This window comes from Mirounga angustirostris, unplaced genomic scaffold (genome assembly GCF_029215605.1).
Source record: "Mirounga angustirostris isolate CCGP_5_RB_7025 unplaced genomic scaffold, mMirAng1.0.hap1 SCAF_9, whole genome shotgun sequence".
Classification (NCBI taxonomy): domain Eukaryota; kingdom Metazoa; phylum Chordata; class Mammalia; order Carnivora; family Phocidae; genus Mirounga; species Mirounga angustirostris.
Window position 1 is genome coordinate 18,145,454 of NW_026991717.1, and position 24,078 is coordinate 18,169,531.

Here is a 24,078-nt window from a genome sequence, read left to right on the forward strand (position 1 = left end):
GTTCTTTTTAGGCACCTCAAAGACAACTTCAGAAACAAAAGAATTTGTCCACATATTTGAAAAATTTTCTGTACCTCATTTTTTCCCTTTCTTTCCCTTTTTTAAAAAAAAAATTTTTTTTTTTTTAGATTTTTTTTTTTTAAGACTTTATTTATTTATTCATTAGAGACAGAGAGAGAGAGGCAGAGGAGAAGCAGGCTCCCAAGGAGCAGGGAGCCCGATGCGGGACTCGATCCCAGGACCCTGAGATCATGACCTGAGCCGAAGGCAGACGCTTAACCATCTGAGCCACCCAGGTGCCCCTTTTCTTTCCCTTTTGAAGTGACTTTGTTAATATTTGTAATGCTTTGTATTCAAGCATTCCGTGAATTTCCAATCGAATTTTTCTTTTAACGAACGCGGGACATAAGATACCTATGATTATTTTGGAAGACATACTCTAAGAAATTTGGGTATTTGCTGCAGATTTTTCACTGCTTTCCTTTTGGATACATTAAAACAAATAACTAAAGATGTTATGCTCACATTTCCAAATAATCAAAATTAGTATTTTCCCATAAAACTGACATATTTTGGGTTATCTTTTTTGTATTGCTTATGAATAGATTACCTACATTTGCATTTGCATATTTGCACAGCATAGTCACTTACATTTTTTTCTGGGAAACAGGATGTCAGTGGTAGCTTACAAAACATATATAAATTTGCAGTGGTCCTTGACCTATCAGTGATTGCACAGCCCCTGCTAGGAGTGGTCTTCTCTTAGCAAGATGGGTTAATGAGCTGTTAATGCTCTCGAGCACATTTCTTCTCGACCTCTTCTCCCTCTCTCTAGCAACCCCTTTCCTCCCCTACATGCCCCCCCAAAACTATATAGTGCTTCATAGGATAATTCAAATAGGTAATACCATTCCTTTGTGCAGCTCATTTCAGAAGAAATTAACTTAACCACCAGAGATGTGATGTTGGTAGATGCAAGTATTGAGAATCCACTGTGTTTTTCTGTCTCCAGGAAACACCAAGGAAATAGGACAAGCGTTTAAGCAAGTCTGATGCTTTTTTGGGTCACTTAAAGTTTATTTGGAGAGAAATTAAAAAAGAGGAAAATGAGTAATTAACAGGAAGTGAACCAAGAGACAAGTGGGTAAATGGTAAAAGACATTAGGGAGCAAATGGTAACAGGTTTCCAGAAAGCCTTTATAGGACTGCGGAAGAGGAAAGGGTGTGCTGGTTACCTCTCTGTTCCCATTAGCATGCTAGTTAGTGTCTGACTCCTCTGTGGAGAAATACTGCTCTATGATAAATATTAAAAGGGGGCGCCTGGGTGGCTCAGTCGTTAAGTGTCTGCCTTCGGCTCAGGTCATGATCCCAGGGTCCTAGGATCGAGCCCCGCGTTGGGCTCCCTGCTTGGCAGGAAGCCTGCTTCTCCCTCTCCCTACCCCCCTGCTTTGTGTTCCCTATCTCAACTGTCTCTCTCTCTCTGTCAAATAAATAAATAAAATCTAAAAAAAAAAAAAAAAAGAAATACAAAAGGAGGAATGGGTTATGCTATTGGCAGCAAAAGAGGTCTACCTTAGTTGTTCCCATATAGTCACCTAGTACTTAACTCACACCAGTATACTTGCTTGGAAACAGTGACATCAAATTACTGATCCAACTAGGAAGCTTGTTGAGTAATGTTGTGGTGGTTTGTAAATGAAGTGCTTTTCTTCCTTCAATACCAAAACTTCATTAACTTTTTTTATTAAAGTAATAATAAAGGGGCACCTGGGTGGCTCAGTTGGTTAAGTGTCTGACTTTGGCTCAGGTCATGATCTTGGGGTCCTGGGATCAACCCCAAGGTCCCTGCTCAGTGGGGAGTCTGCTTTTCTCTCTCCCTCTGCCCCCCCCGACTGTGCTCTCTCTCTCAAATAAGTAAAAATAATAATAATTTTTGAGGTGAAATGAACTTAATGTAAAATTAACTATTTTAGAGGGAACAGTTCAGTAGTAGTTAGTACATTCGTAGAGTTGTACAACTACTGCCTCTGTCTAGTTCTAAACATTTCCATCACTGCAAACTAAAACCCCTTACTCATTAAGCAGCCTCTCCCCATCCCCTTCCAAACCCCAGCCCTGGTAACCGCCAATCTGTGTTCTGTCTTTATGGATTTATCTATTCTGAATAGTTTATGTAAATGGGATTATTCAATATGTGACCTTTTGTGTCCGGCTTCTTTTCACTTGGCATAGTGTCCTCAGGGTTCATCCAAGTTGTAGTATATATCAGGCCTTCATTACTTTTTATGGCTCAGTAAGTACCCATTGCATGTGCATACCACAGTTTATTTACCCATTCATCTACTGATGGATGTTTGGGCTCTTTCTACCTTTTTGCTGTTGTGAACAGTGCAGCTATGAATATGGATTACAGTTACATGTTTGAGTACCTGTTTTTAATTCTTTTGGGTATGTACCTAGATGTGGAATTATGGGGTCATATGGTAACTCTAATTTTTTGAGGAACTGCTGAACCACTTTACCAGCAAAGTACAAGGGTTCCAAATTTCTCCATATCCTCACCAACACTCATTCCTTTCCAGTTTTTAAAATATTATTATTACAGTGGGTTGAAGTGGGTAGGTGTGAGATGGTACTGCTTTGTGGTTTGGATTTGCATTTCCCTAATGCTAATGATGTTGAACATCTCTTCATGTGCTTGTTGGCCATTTGTATATATTTAGAGAATATTCAAATCCTTTGCCCATTTTCCAACTGGGTTGTTCGGGGGTTTTTTGGTAAGAGTTCTTTATATATTCTGGATGTTAGACCTTGAACAGATATAGGATTCATAAATATTTTCTCCTGTTTTAAATGTTGTCTTCACTTTCTTGTAATTCCTTTTTTTTTGTACTTGATATGTATTTTTTAAATTATGTTAGTCACCATACAGTACTTCATTAGTATAATTCACTTTCTTATAATATTCTTTGTTGCACAAAAGTTTTTTAATTTTGGTGAAGTCCATTGTATTTATGTTTTTCTGTTGTTCCTCGTGCTTTTGGTGTCCTATTTCTGAATCCATTGCCAAATCCACAATGATAAAGATTTACCTCTATATTTTTTTCTGTGAATTTTATGGTTTTAGCGGTTATATTTAAGTTGCTGATCCATTTTTAATTAATTTTCGTATATAGTGTGAGAGGTCCAGCTTCATTTGACTTTTTATAAATGCTGTAAAAACTAAAATACATTTAATTCATGACTTATTTGAAATGTGTTTTTAGAGGTCAGGATGGAGCAGGTTTTGCTGAACCCTGAATCTTAGTGGTTTTTAACAGCACAATTATTTCTTTTACTCACACTGCATGACTCTCATATTGCTTGGGGACTCTGGTTTATGGTATCCATAGTCAAGGATGAAGGCTGACAAAGCTTCCATCATGTGGTCACTGTGAACTTTATGAACTTTTATGTAACTTTTTGTATTTCACCTCAAAATTTTATTTTTTTAACTAAAAAAAAATATAAATTAGGTTTTGGTACTGAAGGAAAAAAAAAAAACATTTAATTTACAGACCAGCACAATACACTCACTAAGCTTTCTAGTTTTTGTAACAACACCTCTCAAAGTCATGAATTAAGTGCATTTTAGTTCTTATAGCTCAGGCTCTTTAAGGCTACCACTTCAACATAATTTCACTCACCAAAGTAAATCATTTAGCTATATCCAGCTTGAAGAGAAAAATGCAATCCTACCAGGTGCCCAGAAGGAGAAGAAAAAAAAAAATTGGTGGTGCACGGTGCCCGCCAGATAACATCACTGAACATAGTGTTTGCAACATATTTGAAGTGTTGGTTCCAAGATACACAATTGAAAAACATCCCCATTTAAGGGGGTTGGCAATTTTTCTTAAAAGGGTATAGTAAAACTTCATTGATTCAAAATTAGAGGTAAATTATATGCTTAACTGTGCTTGCTGAAGTTTACTTTTACATTATTTGGAAAGAAAAATTATTTAGCTAAGTGTAATGTGGGATTTAGTGATGAGAATTTTGGCTTAATTTAGAAAATAATTTTTAACCAGTTTCATAGGAAGTAATTCAGTGATGCTTACCAGTAGGGGTCAGCCACAGCCCGTGCAAAGTGCTGCTTACTTGTCAAGGCTTTTTGGGCAGGTACTAATAAGGGGTTGGGTCCCCCCCCCCCCCCCAGTATTCTAATGAACAGTTTTGTTAAGGTCAACTTGCTTATTTTTAAATAAAAACAGTGTATCTACTTGTTAATAAAGATAGGGTAACGGCATCATTAGCAGGAGAAACATTATTCCGTGCTTAATTGTGTGTGGAGCTGTATAGCTCGAAAGAGCTAACTAAGTTCTCATGGGAAGATTAGAATAATGTTTGATGGTACCAAGTAGGCGTCTGGAAGGAACGACCACAGGTCCTGTGAGTCAGCCAGATGTGACACCGATTGTTGCAGATAGAACAGATGAGGCTTTTTTCTGGATAAGCCTTTCCTTTTCAGAGAAACAGCTGTTATTATATTAAACCTTTTATTGACCCCTCCCCCCGACATTCCCCCATCCCCAACTGCCTAGTTTGCCTAGGAAGGTTTGTATGTATGTCCATAAATGGAAGTGCATATTCTCCTTCATAGAGGAGATACCAATACTGAAAGAAACATTTTGAGGATTTGGACAGATCCAAGAGTAACATCTGAGGAAAGACTTGTTGTGAAGGATCTCATTGCATATATTAATATCAAAACATATAAAACAGGGGCGCCTGGGTGACTCAGTTAAGCATCTGCCTTCGGCTCAGGTCATGATCCCAGGGTCCTGGGATCAAGCCCCGCATCCAGCTCCCTGCTCTGCGGGAAGCCTGCTTCTCCCTCTCCCACTCCCCCTGCTTGTGTTCCTGCTCTGGCTGTGTCTCTCTCTATCAAATAAATAAATAAAATCTTAAAAATATATAAAACAAAAAAAGAATCAGCATTTGAAAACGAAATACAAGTGATTTTATAAAAAATTAGTACTCAAATGCTTCTTTGTCTTCATAACAATATTTGTATTCAGTATTTGGCTATCAAAAGGACAAGGATATATGTATGTATAAGCAGCTTTGGATGCTGTTGTGAAGTATTTAAATACATCAGTATATCAACTGAAATTAGTAATGTCATTTCCTTGTTTAAAATAAACCAGTGGATTTTTATTGTGTTCAGAAGTTGTTTAAAAAGTTTTCCCATAGTATAAGATATAAGCTCTAATGATCTCTTCCATGCCACTCTCTGCAAAATCATTATAGACCTTCGTACCCTATGGCCCAGACATAGCAAATTAATGGTATTTCTCTTACTGAGTGTTTAGAGCCCAAATTGGATAAATTATGATTGATTACTCAATTACGTAGCAGTTTATGCTGTGGGTACCACATTTTTTAATGTAATGTTTTTTCAATTATATGAGACATGCTTACCATTAAAAATTCAAATTATACTAAAGTAGATGGAAAATAGCAACCCTAGTCCTTTCCCTAATGATAATCATTGTTACTAAGTTTCTATATGAAAAATTACTTTGTTACAAATATAAAACTGTCTAGTCTTTCACTTTTGTTTTTCCATTAACACGATTTTTTTAGAGGTAGGTGGGGCAGAGAGAGAGAGAGAGAAAGAGAGTGAGAACCTTAAGCAGGCTCCATGCCCACCGAGCCCTACACAGGGCTCTATTTCACAACCCTGAGATCCTGACCTGAGCTGAAATCAAGAGTTGGACGCTTAACCGACTGAGCCATCCAGGTGCCTGTTTTTATGACAAGATTTTTGAAAATGAAAGATCTGTTCAGTAGTACTGTTAGGGAGTTAAAGCAGAAGAGATTGTGTTTGCAATTTCCCAGACATACCTCCCTCTCTCACCTTTTCTGTTGCTTCTTGTGCCTAGAAAGCTAACTGGAACTCTTTCTCCCTGCCCCACAGCAGCCTCTGAAAATTTATGTTTGTCTTTCAGGACTCAAGCCACACCTAATTACTTCTAAAAAACTATTCCTGATTCTTTGTTGTTGATATCTAGCCTACCCTACAGTATGTTTGAGTGTAGAATAAAATATATATATATATTTTGTAAAAAAAAAAAAATATATATATATATATATATATATATATATATTACTCCCAACTCAGTATGCTCCTCTAGTCTCAACAACTCCTGTCTTTGTGTAAATTTGAACCGTGTGCGTGCGCGTGCACGCACACGTGAGCGAGTGAGAGAGAAAGGCTTTCAGTTACTTGTAGGAGGCTTTTCCTTTTACCCAGTGCCTTCAGCAGAGACCTGCTTGCAGTCTGTGAGTGGAATTTCTGATCTTTACATGGAAGGGCCAGCCCTTCCAGCACTCAGTCTGTGTAAGGTACCTAGATTCATCTGCCTTCCCCATGGCCTGTTTCCTATCCCTGCCACACCACACCCCTTAGGACCTGTGGCAGGGTCTGCCACTCCCCTGGATCACGAGCTCCAGCTTACTCTGGTTACCCTGAGCTTAGTTAGGTCTTGGTTTCTGGCACCTGGGGATTTCCCTTATTTTTTTCTGAGGCACATGATTTGCGAGTTCGGGGTGGGGGGTGAATGTTAGTTTTCTAGGGCTTCTTTACCAAATGACACAGGCTAGGTGGCTTAAAACAACGAAGTTTATTCTCTCACAATTCTGGGGGCCGGAAGTCCAAAATCAAGGTGTGGGCAGGGTGGGTTCCCTCTCAGGGCTCTGAAAGAGAGAATCTGTTCCTTCCTTTCTCCTTGCTTCTGGTGGTTGCCAATGATCCTTGATGTTCTGTTGGCTGTGTCACTCTAGTATCTGGCTCCATTGTCAGATGGCTTTCTTCCCTCTGTGTGTGTTAAGAACAGTTTAGTTTCTTCCATGACTGTGGTGGAATACAAGGTTTCTGGTTTCTCTGAGAGAGATTGATTTTTAAGTGTTCAAATTTATAGGTTTATATTATAGTATGAGCTATGTAAGCATAAAACCCAGACCTGCTGCTTTATTATTTTTGCATTATTTTCTCCAGATTTACAACCCCCCCAAAAGATAGTACTTTGTGTTTAAGCTCATTAGAAATGTTTATACATTTTTCAAAAATAAAATTTAATTCTGAGTTTTTAATTTTCAGCCAGAAAACCTTGCTCAGAAGCTTCCAAACCTTGTGGAACTGTGAGTCTGTTTATTCAAATTTTTTAAAAAACAAGAATGAAAATAATTTTATTTGAAATAATAGGATATATCATTTTAATGTATTAATTTATTTTTTGGTATCATGGTCATAGTGTTCATGTAAGTAGTTCTGCTAAACCCAATAATATTTTAAAGTATTTTACCATTTAAATTTGTGTTTTAAATATCTCACCTTAAGGTAGTAAAGATAAACTTTTTAAAGCTATGAAAGATACATTTTTTTCTCGGTGCAGCCTCTTGGTCACAAAATCCTTCTGGACAGTCAGTGTAATTGGAAAAGTTTATTGCTGTTACTACTACTATATTTGTTACTTGATGTAAACAGTTCAACAGTGTAAAAGGGTTAAAATAAAGAATGAAATAATGAAGAGTGAAAACCTACTTCCCTGTGTCCTCCATACCTCATTTGTTTTTTAGTTTTTTTTTTTTTAAGATTTTATTTATTTATTTGACAGAGAGAGAGCGAGAGCAAGAACACAAGCAGGAGGAGTGGGAGAGGGAGAAGCAGGCCTCCCGCCGAGCAGGGAGCCCGATATGGGGCTCGATCCCAAGACCCTGGGATCATGACCCGAGCCGAAGGCAGACGACTGAGCCACCCAGGCGCCCCTTTTTTTAGTTCTTTTGACGATCACCTCCATAATGCTAAATAATATGTTTACACCTTTGTTTTTTAGTGCATCAACTTTAAGGATCTCTTGATTTATCTGTAAGGAGGATATTTAGAATCTTTCCCTTTCTTTCCAGCTCCCTCCTAATTTTGTTGAAGGAGGAGTTTGCATTGCCATTTCTTGTTCTCTTTATTATTTTGCATGATTTTCAAGAGGTAAAGGAAGGAAAACTAACATTACACTTCCATCTTTAAGCTGGGAGTTTGTCATTTCCACTCCCCCCATCCTTTTATTTTGAAAAATTTCAAACTAACAGAAAAGTTGAGAGCATAGTACAATGAATACCCATATATGCTTCATCTAAATTTAATAGTTAACATTTTGACACATTTGCTTTCTCTTTCTGTCTCCTATCATCTTCCTCCCCCCTTCCCTTTCCAGTCCTCTCCCGTGCACACACACACACACACAAATTTTAGACATTATGATACTTCACCCCTAAATAGATCAGTATGTATCTCCTAAGAATAAGGGCAATCTTGCACATAATTCTAATATTATCACACATTAAAAGTAATATTAATTCAGGGGCACCTGAGTGGCTCAGTCAGTTAAGCGTCCAGCTCTTGGTTTGGCTCAGGTCATGATCTCAGGGTCGTGAGATCGAGCCCCGTGTAAGGCTCCACACACCAGATGTGGAGCCTGCTTAAGATTCTCTCTCTCCCTTTGCCCATCCCCCTGCTCATGCTCTCTCTCAACAAAAAAAGTAATATGAATTCAGTAATATCATCTAATGTACATTGTATATTTAAATTATCCCAATCTCCCTCCCCCGCAACCCAGTGTTTTAAACTAGTGTACAGATTTGTCTGATTTAAACATCTTTGGTGATTTTTCTATCCCACTGCTTTATCAAGTTTTTAATTTCATTCTTTTTATATATGAAGAAAGATGTCTTAACATTATTTTAAGTCTACTTTTGTTTTTATAGGTTCTTTACAGTTTCCTTCATATAGGTTTTGAACATTTCTAAAGTTTATTCCTAAACATTTAATATATATTTTTTGCTAGCGTAAATGCATTTTCTTACCTGTTACCTCTTTTAAGTGGTTATTTTTGAATATATGAGCACTGTTTGTTTTCATGTGTTAACTTTATATCTTGCTACCTTGCTGAAATCTTATTATTTGAGTTAGTTTTATGGTTGATTCCTCAGGGTCTTTCAGGTATACTCTCTCCTGAAAATACAGATAATGTTGTTTCTTTTTTTCTAAACCTTATGCCTTTAATTATTTTCTCTAGTCTGATCGCATTGGCTAGTTCTTCCAGAACAGTGTGAAATTATACTTGAGACAGTGGGCATCCTTGTTTCTTTCTGACCTTAGTGGGAAAGCCTCCAGGGTTGCCCCATAAGAAAGATACTGGCTTTACAATTAATGTATATGTATTCTATTGTGTTAAGTAAATACCCATTTGTATTAATCTATTGCTGCTTAACAAATTTAATGTAGTGGCTTAAACTGTGGGTAGGGATGCTTAAAAGAATAAATACTTATTACCTCATATTTTCTGAAGATCTAGAATCAGGGCTTGGCTTAGCTGGGTGTCTTGGCCTCAATGTCTCTTTCAAGGCTTGCAATCACGGTTGTTGCCCAGAGCTGCTGTTTTCCCTGAAGGCTCAACTGAAGAAGTGTCCTCTTTGTTTACTTATGTGGTTGTTGGCAAGATTCAGTTAATCTCAGGTTGTTGGTCTGAAGGTTGACTCAGTTCCTTGCTGGCTCTTGGCCAGAGGACTGACTCCCTTAGTTCCTTGCCAGTTGGCCTCTCTGTAGTGTCGTTCCCAACATGGCAGCTGGCTTCCATTAGTGCAGGGAAAAAAAGAGCAAGAGAGGGTATGAAGGCCGGATCCACAGTCTCTTTCTAATCTAATCATGAAGTGACATCCCATCACTTTTACTATATTCTGTTCATTAGAAACAAGTCAGTAGGTCCAGCCCACACCTAAGGGGAGGCTACTACCCAAGGGCCTAAATGCCAGGTGGTGGAGATCAATGGGGACCATCTTGGAGGCTACCTACCACACCATTAATTCCTACTTTCTCAAGAATTTTTTATTAGTAATGGATGTGGAATTTATTCAAAGCCTTTTTCAGACTTTAAAGAAAGAATTCTTGAGGCCTTCAGGCAAAAAAGTGAAACTATCATGAAGATGAAGAAGACTGCAAAGTAATACTCCAAACTGTATTATGTATACAGTGGTGGTTGCATTCACACTTGACAGTGTTTTTCTTTGAGCACTTTAAAAGTATTTTTATATATATGTAATTAATTATATATAACATATGTATTACATAAGAAATAACAATAAATATATTATAAGTAAGTTATATAATATAAATGCATAAATAATGTATAATTCTGTATTATGTATATTATATATAATAAGAGGGATTTTAATCATTTTCCACATGTATTAATTCATCATTTTTCTATGGCTACTTTCGAGATTTTCTTTTTTGGTTTTCAGAAATTTAACTGTGATGTACCTCAGTATTATAATTTTGTTTGTATTTATGTTGGAGTTGGCTGAGCTTCTTGAATCTGTGAATTTATGTCTTTTCCCAAATTTGAATATCTTCAACCATTATTTCTTTGAATATTTTTTTTTTTAAAGATTTTATTTATTTATTTGAGAGAGAGAATGAGATAGAGAGAGAGAGAGCATGAGACAGGGGAGGGTCAGAGGGAGAAGCAGACTCCCTGCCAAGCAGGGAGCCCGATGCGGGACTCAATCCTGGGACTCCAGGATCATGACCTGAGCCGAAGGCAGTCACTTAACCAACTGAGCCACCCAGGCGCCCTTCTTTGAATATTTTTTATGCACTATTCCCTTTCTCCTTCCTGGGCACCATTTACACATATGTTACGTCTGTTGATGTTGTCCTATGTTCCTATAAGGCACTATTCATGTTTCCTTAGTCTTTTTTTCTCTCTGCAGAAGTGGAGAGGGGCAGAGGGAGAAGCGGGCTCCCTGCTTGATGTGGGGCTTGATCCCAGGACCCTGGGATCATGACCTGAGCCAAAGGTAGATACTTAACTGACTGAGCCACCCAGGTGCCCCTTCTCTCTGCGTTTTAGATTAGATCATTTATATTGATCTTTCTTCAAGTTCATAAACTCTTTCCTTTGTCATATTCATTCTGTTATTCAGCTTTATCAGTACTCTTTTCAGTTTTAGATCTTTCTTTTGTTTGTTCATTCATCTGTCCATCCTTCCTACCTCCCTCCCTTTTTTCCTTCCTTCCTACCTAAATTTCCCATCTTTACATTACAGGCATATCTTACTTTAGATCACTATGTATAGCTGTAATAACTACATAAAAATTTCTTGTCTGCTGATCCCAGCATCTTGGTCATCTTGAGCTTGATATCTATTGTTTGTTGTTGTTAATGGATCACATTTTTTTGAGTTTTCATATGTTGAATAACTTTAGATTATATCCTGACAATTGGGAATGTTGTGTTTTGGAGACTGGAATCTGTTATGTACATTCAAAGGGTGTTGATATTTTTGCTTAGCAGGCACTTTACCTGGTTTGACTTAAGCAGTAAATGTTTCCTGGAGGGCAGCTAAAATCTCAGTGCAGTTCTTTTACCTTTAGCTGCAGTTTTTTCTATATTTGCATGGTTCTGGGATTGCCATTGATTTAGGCAAAGTTTAGAAATAGAATTTGGGGTTCCCCTTCCCTGGCTCTTTTTTTCTGGTATTCTCCCTTTATTTGCCAGGTATGGTTGCCCTGAACTCTGTCTTCCTGTTCTTTAGGCTAGTAAGACTGAAGTTTTCTATCAGAATTTTAGCTGCTTTGCATGGTAACTGTACCCTGCCTTAAACTAAATCTGTTTAAAAAACAAAACAAAACTCAAAACTCACCCAGTGCCATTCCTTCTTCTAAGTTTACACTCTTCACCAGAATTGGCTTGTTTTTGTTTACTCTGCAGTGTCTTAGAGTCGTCTGCGTGTGTGTGTGTGTTCTTTAGCATTTTAGTAGTTATCTGCCAAAGGATCAGTCCAGTAGGAGTTTATTCTGCTATACTGAATTGGAACTTGCATTCTTTTCTTCTAACCACTGTGTCTTTATACTTCAAGTGGGTTTCTTGAAGTCAACATTAGTTGGTTCTTTGATTTTTGACCAATCTGACAATCTCGGCTGTTTAACTGGAGTGTTTTGTTTTGTTTTGTTTTTTGGTGGAACTTTTTTTTTTAAATTTTTTATTGTTAATCACCATACATTACATCATTAGTTTTTGATGTAGTGTTCCATGATTGATTGATTGTGCATAACACCCAGTGCTCCATGCAGAACGTGCCCTCTTTAATACCCATCACCAGGGTAACCCATCCTCCCACCCCCCTCCCCTCTAGAACCCTCAGTTTGTTTTTCAGAGTCCATCATCTCTCATGGTTCGTTTCCCCCTCTGATTTCCCCCGCCTTCATTCTTCCCCTCCTGCTATCTTCTTCTTTTTTTTTTTTTTAAACATATAATGTATTATTTGTTTCAGAGGTACAGATCTGTGATTCAACAGTCTTGCACAATTCGCAGCGCTCACCATAGCACATACCCTCCCCAGTGTCTGTCACCCAGCTACCCCATCCCTCCCACCTCCCCCCCCACTCCAGCAACCCTGTTTGTTTCCTGAGATTAAGAATTCCTCATATTAGGGGTGCCTGGGTGGCTCAGTTGTTAAGTGTCTGCCTTCGGCTCAGGTCATGATCCCAGGGTCCTGGGATCGAGTCCCACATCAGTCTTCCTGCTCAGCGGGAAGCCTGCTTCTCCCTCTCCCACTCCCCTGCTTGTGTTCCCTCTCTCGCTGTCTCTCTGTCAAATAAATAAATAAATAAAATCTTAAAAAAAAAAAAAAGAGTTCCTCATATTAGTGATGTCATATGATACATGTCTTCCTCCGATTGACTTATTTAGCTCAGCATAACGCCCTCCAGTTCCATCCACGTCGTTGCAAATGGCAAGATCTCATTCTCTTTTGATGGCTGCATAGTATTCCATTGTATATATATATATATACCATATCTTCTTATCCATTCATCTGTCGATGGACATCTTGGCTCTTTGCACAGTTTGGCTATTTTGGACATTGCTGGTATAAACGTCAGGGTGCAAGTACCCCTTCGGATCTGTACATTTGTATCTTTGGGGTAAATACCCAGTAGTGCAATTGCTAGATTGTATGGTAGCTCTATTTTCAACTTTTTGAGGAACCTCCATACTGTTTTCCAGCGTGGCTGCACCAGCTTGCATTCCCAATATTGAGCTCTTTTTCATGTGTCTGTTGGCCATTTGGATATCTTCTTTGGAAAAATGTCTGTTCATGTCTTCTGCCCATTTCTTGATTGGATTCTTTGTTCTTTGGGTGTTGAGTTTGATAAGTTCTTTATAGATTTTGGATACTAGCCCTTTATCTGATATGTCATTTGCAAATATTTTTTCCCATTCTTTCGGTTGTCTTTTGGTTTTGTTGACTATTTCCTTTGCTTTGCAAAAGCTTTTTATCCTGATGAAGTCCCAATAGTTCATTTGTGCCCTTGCTTCCCTTGCCTTTGGCGATGTTTCTAGGAAGAAGTTGCTGCGGCTGAGGTTGAAGAGGTTGCTGCCTGTGTTCTCCTTTAGGATTTTGATGGACTCCTGTCTCACATTGCGGTCTTTCAACCATTTGGAGTCTATTTTTGTGTGTGGTGTAAGGAAATGGTCCAGTTTCATTCTTCTGCATGTGGCTGTCCAATTTTGCCAACACCATTTGTTGAAGAGACTGTCTTTTTTCCATTGGACATTCTTTCCTGCTTTGTCAAAGATGAGTTGACCATAGAGTTGAGGGTCCATTTCTGGGCTCTCTATTCTGTTCCATTGATCTATGTGTCTGTTTTTGTGCCAGCGCCATACTGTCTTGATGATGACAGCTTTGTAATAGAGCTGGAAGTCCGAAATTGTGATGCCACCAGCTTTGCCTTTCTTTTTCAGCATTACTCTGGCAATTCGGGGTCTTTTCTGGTTCCATAGAAATTTTGGGATTATTTGTTCCATTTCTTTGAAAAAAGTGGATGGTATTTTGATGGGGATTGCATTGAATGTGTAGATTGCTCTAGGTAGCATTGACAGATTCACAATATTTGTTCTTCCAATCCATGAGCATGGAACGTTTTTCCATTTCTTTGTGTCTTCCTCAATTTCTTTCATGAGTATTTTATAGTTTTCTGAGTACAGATTCTCTGCCTCTTTGGCTAAATTTATACCTAGGTATCTTATGGTTTTGGGTGCAATTGTAAATGGGATCGACTCCTTAATTTCTCTTTCTTCTGTCTTGTTGGTGTATAGGAATGCCACTGATTTCTGTGCATTGATTTTATATCCTGCCACTTGACTGAATTCCTGTATGAGTTCTAGCAGTTTTGGGGTGGAGTCTTTTGGGTTTTCCACATAAAGTATCATATCATCTGCAAAGAGTGAGAGTTTGACTTCTTCTTTGCCGACGTGGATGCCTTTTGTTTCTTTTTGTTGTCTGATTGCTGTGGCTAGGACTTCCAATACTATGTTGAATAGCAGTGGTGATAGTGGACATCCCTGCCGCATTCCTGACCTTAGGGGGAAAGCTCTCAGTTTTTCCCCATTGAGAATGATATTTGCTGTAGGTTTTTCATAGATGGCTTTTATGATACTGAGGTATATACCCTCTATCCCTATACTCTGAAGAGTTTTGATCAAGAAAGGATGCTGTACTTTGTCAAATGCTTTTTCTGCATCTATTGAGAGGATCATATGTTTCTTGTTCTTTCTTTTGTTAATGTATTGTATCACGATTGATTTGAGGATGTAGAACCAACCTTGCAGCCCAGGGATAAATCCCACTTGGTCGTGGTGAATAATCCTTTTAATGTACTGTTGGATCCTACTGGCTAGTATTTTGGTGAGAATTTTTGCATCCATGTTCATCAAGGATATTGGTCTGTAATTCTCCTTTTTGATGGGGTCTTTGTCTGATTTGGGGACCAAGGTACTGCTGGCCTCATAAAACGAGTTTGGAAGTTTTCCTTCCATTTCTATTTTTTGGAACAGTTTCAGAAGAATAGGTATTAATTCTTCTTTAAATGTTTGGTAGAATTCCCCTGGGAAGCCATCTGGCCCTGGGCTGCTGTTGGGAGATTTTTGATGACTGCTTCAATTACCTTAGTGGTTATAGGTCTGTTCAGGTTTTGTATTTCTTCCTGGTTCAGTTTTGGTAGTTGATACATCTCTAGGAATGCATCCATTTCTTCCAGGTTATCAAATTTGCTGGCAAAGGGTTGCTCATAATATGTTCTTATAATTGTTTGTATTTCTTTGGTGTTGGTTGTGATCTCTCTTCTTTCATTCATGATTTTGTTGATTTGGGTCATTTCTCTTTTCTTTTTGATAAGTCTGGCCAGGGGTTTATCAATCTTGTTAATTCTTTCAAAGAACCAGCTCCTAGTTTCGTTGATCTATTCTACTGTTCTTTTGGTTTCTATTTCATTGATTTCTGCTCCGATCGTCATTATTTCTCTTCTCCTGCTGGGTTTAGGCTTTATTTGCTGTTTTTGTCTAGCTCCTTTAGATGTAGGGTTAGGTTGTGTATTTGAGACCTTTCTTGTTTCTTGAGAAAGGTTTGTATTGCTATATACTTTCCTCTTGGGACTGCCTTTGCTGTATCCCAAAGATTTTGAACAGTTGTGTTTTCATTTTCATTGGTTTCCATGAACTTTTTAAATTCTTCTTTAATTTCCTGGTTGACCCATTCATTCTTTAGTAGGATGCTCTTTAGACTCCATGTATTTGAGTTCTTTCCGATTTTCCTCTTGTGATTGAGTTCTAGTTTCAAAGCATTGTGGTCTGAAAATAGGCAGGGAATGATTCCAATCTTTTGGTACCAGTTGAGACCTGATTTGTGACCTAAGATGTGATCTATTCTGGTGAATGTTCCATGTGCAGTAGAGAAGAATGTGTATTCTGTTGCTTTGGGATGGAATGTTCTGAATATGTCTGTGAAGTCCATTTGGTCCAGTGTGTCATTTAAAGTCTTTACTTCCTTGTTGATCTTTTGCTTGGATGATCTGTCCATTTCAGTGAAGGGGGTTTTAAAGTCCCCCACTATTATTGTATTGTTGTCGATGTGTTTCTTTGCTTTTGTTATTAATTGGCTGATATAAGTGGCTGCTCCCATGTTAGGGGCATAGATATTTACAATTGTTAGATCTTCTTGTTGGATAGACCTTTTAAGTAGGATATAGTGTTCTTCCTCATCCCTTATCATAGTCTTTGGTTTAAAACCTAGTTTGTCTGATATAAGGATTGCCACCCCAGCTTTCTTTTGGTGTCCATTAGCATGGTAAATGGTTTTCCACCCCCTCACTTTCAATCTGGGGGTGTCTTTGCATCTAAAATGAGTCTCTTGCAGACAGCATATTGATGGGTCTTGTCTTTTTATCCAATCTGATAGCCTGTGTCTTTTGATTGGGGCATTTAGCCCATTTACTTTCAGGGTAACTATTGAAAGATAGGAATTTAGTGCCATTGTATTGCCTGTAAGGTGACTGTTACTGTATATTGTCTGTGTTCCTTTCTGGTCTATGTTGCTTTTAAGGCTCTCTCTTTGCTTAGAGGACCCCTTTCAATATTTCTTGTAGGGCTGGTTTTGTGTTTGTAAATTCCTTTCGTTTTTGTTTGTCTTGGAAGCTTTTTATCTCTCCTTCTATTTTCAATGACAGCCTAGCTGGATATAGTATTCTTGGCTGCATATTTTTCTCATTTAGTGCTCTGAATATATCCTGCCAGTCCTTTCTGGCCTGCCAGGTCTCTGTGGATGGGTCTGTTGCCAATCTAATGTTTCTGCCATTGTAGGTTACATATCTCTTCTCCTGAGCTGCTTTCAGCTTATTTTCTCTTTGTCTCTGAGACTCGTAAGTTTTACTATTAGATGTCGGGGTGTTGACCTATTTTTATTGATTTTGAGAGGGGTTCTCTGTGCCTCCTGGATTTTGATGCCTGTTTCCTTCCCCAAATTAGGGAATTTCTCTGCTTTAATTTGCTCCAATATACCTTCTGCCCCTCTCTCTCTTTCTTCTTCTTCTGGGATCCCAATTTTTCTAATGTCGTTTCGTCTTATGGTATCGCTTATCTCTTGAATTCTGCCCTCGTGATCCAGCAGTTGTTTATGTCTCTTTTTCTCAGCTTCTTTATTTTCCATCATTTGGTCTTCTATATCACTGATTCTCTCTTCTGCCTCATTTATCCTAGCAGCACCCCCATTTTTGATTGCACCTTATTGATAGCCTTTTTGATTTCGACTTGGTTAGATTTTAGTTCTTTTATTTCTCCAGAAAGGGTTTCTCTAATAAACTTCCATGCTTTCTTCAAGCCCAGCTAGTATCTTTAAAATCATGATTCTGAACTCTAGGTCCAACATTGTACTAATGTCCATATTGAGTAGGTCCCTGGCAGTCGGTACTACCTCTTGTTCTTTTTGTTGAGGTGATTTTTTCCATCTTGTCATTTTGTCCAGAGGAGAATAGATGAATGAGAGAACAAAATGCTAACAGGGTAACAAAGTCCCCAGAAAATATACTCTAAACAAATCAGAAAAGACCTGTAACTGGGGGAAAAGAAAGGGAAAGAAAGAAAAAGAAAAAGAAAAAAACAAACAAAACCAGAACAAAACCAAAAAAAAAACAGAATACGATCAAATATCATCAGGCTGGTGCATAGATCAGTGCCACACACTAGATTTTGGGTGTATTTTGGTCTGTTAGAAGAAAGTGCCTCCCAAAACTTTAAAGAAAGAAAAACTTATATATGTACAAAAAATAAGGGTTGATACGATTAAGGAATGGAATATGACTGTAAAGATGAAAAGTATAAAAAATTTTATAAAAGGAATTGATAAGAAGTTGTTTGAAAAAAGAAAGAAAAGGATTTAAAAAAAAAAAAGAAAAGAGAGGGGAGAGAATGTGATCAGGCAGGAGACTAGAACAAAGCCATACACTGGAGATTTCGGGTGTATTTTGATCTGTTAGAAGAAACTGTATCTCAAAATTTTAAAGAGAGAACATCTTATATATATATGCCAAAAATAAGGGTAACTGTTATGAAGGGATAGAATTTGACTCTAAAAATGAAAAATAAAAAAAAATTTTTTTAAAGGATTGATAAGATGTTGGTTGAAAAAGGGAAAAAGAATTCAAAAAAAAAAAGTTAAAAAAAAATTAACTTTGAAAGACTAAAGAATCATGGTAAAAAAACCATGGATTCTATGTGCAGTATTCCCCCAGCACTGGAGTTCTGCCATTCTCATTGATCGGTAAACTTGGTCTTGGCTGGCTGTTCTCGCTGATCTTCTGGGGGAGCAGCCTGTTGCCGTGGTTCCCAAATGTCTTTGCCGGAGGTGAAATTGCCCCGCCCTTGCTGGTCTAGGCTAAGTAATCTGCTCGGGTTTGCTCTCAGGAGCCGTTGTTCCCTGCAAGCTTCCTGTACAGCTTTGGAGGACGAGAGTGAAAACGGCGGCCTCCCAATCTCCGCCCTGGAGGAGCCGGGAACTCGGGGCCCCACTCCTCAGTGAGGCCCCAGAGAAAAGCAGTCAGTCACTCCCGTCTCCCCAGTCTCCAGCCCCACTCTGTGCTCACCTGGCCTGTGACCGAGCGTTTCTATCTCTGGCACCCAACCCCATGTGGAGTCTCCAAACCCAGCAGATCCCTGCGGTGCACTCTCCCGCCGCTCCTCCTGGGGCAGGAGGGGAGTCTCCCCGGATCTGCTGCTTGTTGGGTCCCTGCTGGAGGAGCAGTGGCCCGACTATGCCACGGATCACGGTTTATGGCAACCCCGAGCTGAGAGCCCGCGCCTCGGCTCCGTCTCTGCAGCTGGCTTCCCCGCTCCGATACCTGGGAGCTCTGCCGGACTTAGGCACCCCTGGTCTTTCTGTGACCCCGAGGGTCCCGAGACCACACTGTCCCACGAGGTTTCCACCCTTTGCTTAGCCACTGGAGCGACATCCCTCAGCAGAGCTGACTTCTAAAAGTCCCGATTTTGTTCTCCGCAGCTCTATCACTTGCCAGAAGCTGCTGTCAGAGGCCCCCTGCCCCGCCATCTATCCTCCTGAATATCGCCTCAGATTCACTTCGAACGTCCTACCTTCCAGAAAGTGGTCGCTTTTCTGTTCAGAGAGTTGTTGCTATTCTTCTCTTCCATCTCCTGTTGAGTTCGTAGCTGTTCAGAGTGGTTTGGTCTCTATCCAGCTGAATTCCTGAGACTGGGCAAAATCCAGGTCTCCTACTCCTCCGCCATCTTGCTCCGCCCCCTAACTGGAGTGTTTAGATCCTGTTCCATTTAATGTGATTACTGATATGACTTGTGTTCTATTTGTCTCAGCTGTTATTTTTTCCCTCTTTCTTTCTTTATAATTATTTTAGTGTTATGTAGGATCCCATTTTACTACCACTATTGGCTTATTAACTCTATTTCAATGTTTTAAGGTTTATATTGTGCTTCTTTAACCTGTTACAGTCTACCTTCACATGATATACCATTTCACATGTAACATAGGAACCTTACATCAATACTTCATTCTTTGTGCTATTGTATGTCTTATGTATTTGTGTGTTTGTAGGTATCTGTCAGTATACATATATATGTACTTATCATGTGTATGTCAGTCAGGGTCCAGTTAGAAGATAGAAACCATACCTGTAGCTTAAACAGGGAAAATTAATATAAAGAATTACTGACTAGTAAAATGTTATTAGCTACTAGAAGGGGATAGGAGGACTCTATGGTATTCAGAATTAGTAAGTACAAAAAGCAGGTATTACTTTTGGGCAGAGGGAAAGTAGGTAATGAAAGGACTAATGGCTTAGGAGAGCTCCATCCCCTAGGCTGATATTTAGACCTCTTCAGCAGAGGTCTGGCTGCCACAAAAACATACAGCCTGCTGGTGGTAAAGGCGCCTGCCAGATGGTTTAGGCTGGAGCTGCTCTGTGATACCAGCTCACTGTTGCAGGAAGGTTTTGGTAGTCTAGAACTGGTCTGTAGAAGCAGCCTGGCTAGCAGGGAGACAGTTGACTGAAGTGTGAGCAGAACTACCACAGAAGTGGCCACAGGATGGTAAGACTGTTGCCTGAGGCTGGTTGAAGCTGGTCTGTAGCGGTACATTGCTGGATGGGGAGAGTGTGGTCTGACTATGCTGCCAAGAACTGCTACAGAGCTGGGTGGGGCGTTCATAGTTTGAGAATGTGGCTTGAGGTTTTCCAGGAGGGCTGCTGAGGTGAGTGCTTCTGGGCCTTGGCCCCTGTGCTAAATAAACAATTGAAGGGGGGCTGTCCCCAGAAGGGAGGGCCTTCCTGCGGCTGTCATCTAGCAGCGTCACTCCAGTGCCCTCTTTTGACAACCTAACATTAGGCCAGTTGACAAAGGAGACGGGTTGACAGGATCCAGCTCTAGCAGGCATAGAAGGTAGATTTGGAGCTGACAGACTAAACTGATAACTGGCAGAAGTCATTTTAATTTTGAATTTAGATTGTTAATTTAAAGAAATTTAAAATGAGAAAAGTTATCAAATAAGGAAAGTTGTTTTATATTAATTCCGATATTACTCTCTCAGATTTGGTTTACCTGAATAAAGCCTTTATTTCTCCATCTTTTTTTTAATTAGACTTTTTACTCATGTAATTGTAAGAAATAATACAGAAAGATTCTGTGTACCTTTCTAGTTTCCAGCACCATTCACATCTTACATAAACATAGTACAAGGTCAGCACCAGAAAATTGACCCTGGTGTTATCTTACTTGGTGTTCATCATTTTCTGTGTACTCATGTATGTGTGTGTGTGTGTGTTTTCTGTGCAGTTTTATCACGTGTAGATTTGTGTAATCACTACCATAGTCAAGGTGGAGAGAGTACTTTCATCACTGCAAGGATTGTTTGAGCTACCCTTCTATAATCACATTTCCTGTCCCCCAAACCTTGGCAACTACTACTCTGTTCTCCATCTCTATCATTTTATTATTTTGTTGCTGAATTCTATTTCATGGTATGGTTGAAATGCAGATTCTTCAATCGTTTACCCATTGAAGAACATATTGCTGGTTTTGTTTTTATCTGTAATAAATAATGGTGCTTGGTGCATTTGTATACATGGTTTTTTTTTTGTGAATAAGTTTTCATTTCTCTGAGATAAATGACTAAGACAGCAATTGCTGAGTCATATGGTAATTACATGTTTCATTTTGTTGTTGTTGAGATATATTCACATACTATAAAATTCGCCCTTCTAAGTATACAATTCAGTGGTGTTTAGTATAATCACAAGGTTGAGCAACCATTAGTACTCTCTAATTCTGGAACATTTTCATCACCTCAAAAGAAACCCATTTAGCATTCATTCCTCTCTTCCTTCAATCCCTAATAACTCCTTGGTGATCAGTGATCTGCCTTCTATTTCTATGGCTATGCTGTCCGGGACATTTCATGTAAATGGAATCATACAATATGTGGCTTTTTAGGTCTTGCTGCTTTAACATTGCATGTTTTCAGGCTTCATCTATGTCATAGCATGTTTCAGAATTCATTCTTTTTTATGGATATGTAATATTCCATTGCATGGCTATACCATGTTTTGTTTATCCAGTCTTTATTTGATAGACATTTCAGTTTTCACACATTTTGGCAAGTGTGAATGCAGGTGTGAACATTCATGTAGGAGTTTATGTATCAACATGTATTTTCAGTTCTTTAGGGTTTATACCTAGGAGTGGAATTGCAGTGCTAACTCTTTTTCATCTTTTGAGGAACTGCCAAACTGTTTTCCAAAGCTGCATCATTTTACAGTTCCACAAACAATATGTGAGGATCCTAATTTCTCCACATCCTCATCAACATTTGTTATTATCTCTCCTTTTGATTATAGTCATCCTAGTAGGTGTGAATTGATACCAAAATTTTGATATATATTTTTCTGATTAATGATGTCTTTTCATGGGTTTACTGGCTATTTGTTTATTTCTTTGGAGGAATGTCTATTCAAATCTGTTGTCCATTTTAAAATTATAATATTTGTCTTTTTGTTGAGTTTTAAGAGTTCTTTATTTGAGTGCTTTAGATATTTTATGTATTTGAGATAGCTTTATATATTTGAGATATATAATTTATATACTTGAATGCTTTATATATTTGATACTTTATCAGATACACGCTTTTCAAATATTTTCTCCCATTCTGTGGTTTATCTTTTCACTTTCTTGATAATTTTTTATCTGGCAGCTTGTGTTCTGGTATCATATCTAAGAAACTTTTTAATCCATCATCATGAAGATTTAACTTTTTCTTACTCAAGTTGTATAATTTTAGCTCTTGCATTTAGGTCTTTGATCCATTTTGAGTTAATTTTTGCATATACTACAATATAAAGGCCTAACTTCTGTTTTGCGTGTGCAGGTCCAAATATCTTAGTACAATCATTGAAAAGCATACTCTTTCTCCATTGAATTGTTTCAGCACCTTTGTCAAAAATCATCTGGCCATGGACATGTGGGCAAATTTCTGGATTCTCAATTTTATTCCATTGATCTATATGTCTGCCAGTAACACACAAACTTGATTACTATAGCTTCATAGTAAGTTTTGAAATGTGATTCCAACATTATTCTTGTTTTTCAAAATTATTTTAGCTCTTCATCCCTTGCATTTCCATGTGAGTTTTAACATCTGCTTGTCAAGTTATTAAAGAAAAAAGTCATCTGCGATTGATGATAGCGATTGCATTGAATCTTTAGATCAATATGTAGAGTGTTGCCATCTTAATAATATTATATCTTCTAATCTATGAATGTGAGATGTCTTTCTATTTAGGTCTTCAGTTTCTTTCAACATTCTTTTGTTTGAACATTGAATACTTTTCAGTGTAAAAATCTTGAATTTCTTTTGTTAAATTTATTCCTTAGTATTTATTCTTTTTGATTTTATTATACATAGAATGATTTTCTTAATTCATGTTAGAATTACTCATTGTCTAGTATATAAAAATGCAAGTGATTTTTGTATGTTGGTCTTTTATTCTTCAATCTTGCTGAACTCATTTATTAACTCTTTTTTTTTTGTTGGCGGATTCCTTAGGATTTTTCCATATACAAGATCATGTCATCTGTCAATGAAGATAGCTTTCTTTCTTTAAGATTTTATTTATTTGAGAGAGAGAGAGAGAGAGAGATAGCATGAGCAGGGAGAAGAGGGAGAAGCAGGTTCCCTGTGAGCAGGAAGCCTGACCTGAGGCTCAATCCCAGGACCCTGAAATCATGACCTGAGCCGAAGGCAGATGCTTAACTGACTGAGCCACCCAGGCACCCCAGTAGCTTTATTTCTTACTTTCCAATCTATATCCCTATTATTTCTTTTTCTTGCTTAATTTCCTTGGCTATAACATAGAATGTTGAATAAATGTGGTGAGACCAGATATCTTTGTGTTGCTCCTGCCTAATGTTAGGGGAAAAGCTTTCGGTCTTTTGCCATTCAGTATGATGATAGCTTTAGATTTTTCATAGGTACCCTCTATGTAATTGAGGAAATTCCCTTCTACTGCTTGTTTCTTGAGTGTTTTTCACACAAAAGGGTGTTTGATTTTGTCAAATGGTCTTTTTTTCATCTGTTGAGATGATACATTTTTTTTCTTTATTCTGTTAATACGGTGTATTACAATGATTGATGCTTGTATGTTGAAGGAACCAACCTTGCATCAGTGGGGGTAAATCCCATTTGGTCTTGGAATATAATCCTTTTTATGTGTTGCTACATTTGACTTACTAGTATATTGTTGAGGAATTTTGCTTGGTTTTTTTTTAAGATTTTATTTTTATTTGAGAGAGAGAGAGAGAAAGAGCATGAGAGGGGGGAGGGTCAGAGGGAGAAGCAGATTACCCACTGAGCAGGGAGCCCGATATGGGACTTGATCCCAGGACTCCAGGATCATGACCTGAGCCAAAGGCAGTCGCTTAACCAGCCGAGCCACCCAGGTGCCCCTGCTTCTGTATTCTTAAGGAAGATTGGTCTGTGGTCTTCTTGTGATGTCTTTGGTTTTGGTATCAAGGTAATATTGGCCTCATAGAATGAGTTGAAAGAGTTCTCTCCGTTCTTTTCCTTTTCTTTTTTCTTTATTATTATTATTTTTTAAGTATCTTCTCAGTTACCTTAGTGGTCAACTAA

At 38.3% G+C, this 24,078-nt stretch overlaps 1 protein-coding gene across 5 annotated transcripts in view; it reads left to right on the forward strand.

Moving 5' to 3' along the window:
* LRRC28 (leucine rich repeat containing 28) overlaps window positions 1-24,078 on the forward strand; it is a 166,342-nt gene that overhangs the window by 15,105 nt on the left and 127,159 nt on the right. For all 5 annotated transcript variants that reach the window (XM_064569970.1, XM_064569972.1, XM_064569968.1 and 2 more), the window contains exon 3: window positions 7,142-7,182. In XM_064569970.1, the coding sequence (XP_064426040.1) occupies window positions 7,142-7,182 (41 nt within the window). The remainder of the gene's footprint in view (window positions 1-7,141; window positions 7,183-24,078) is intronic.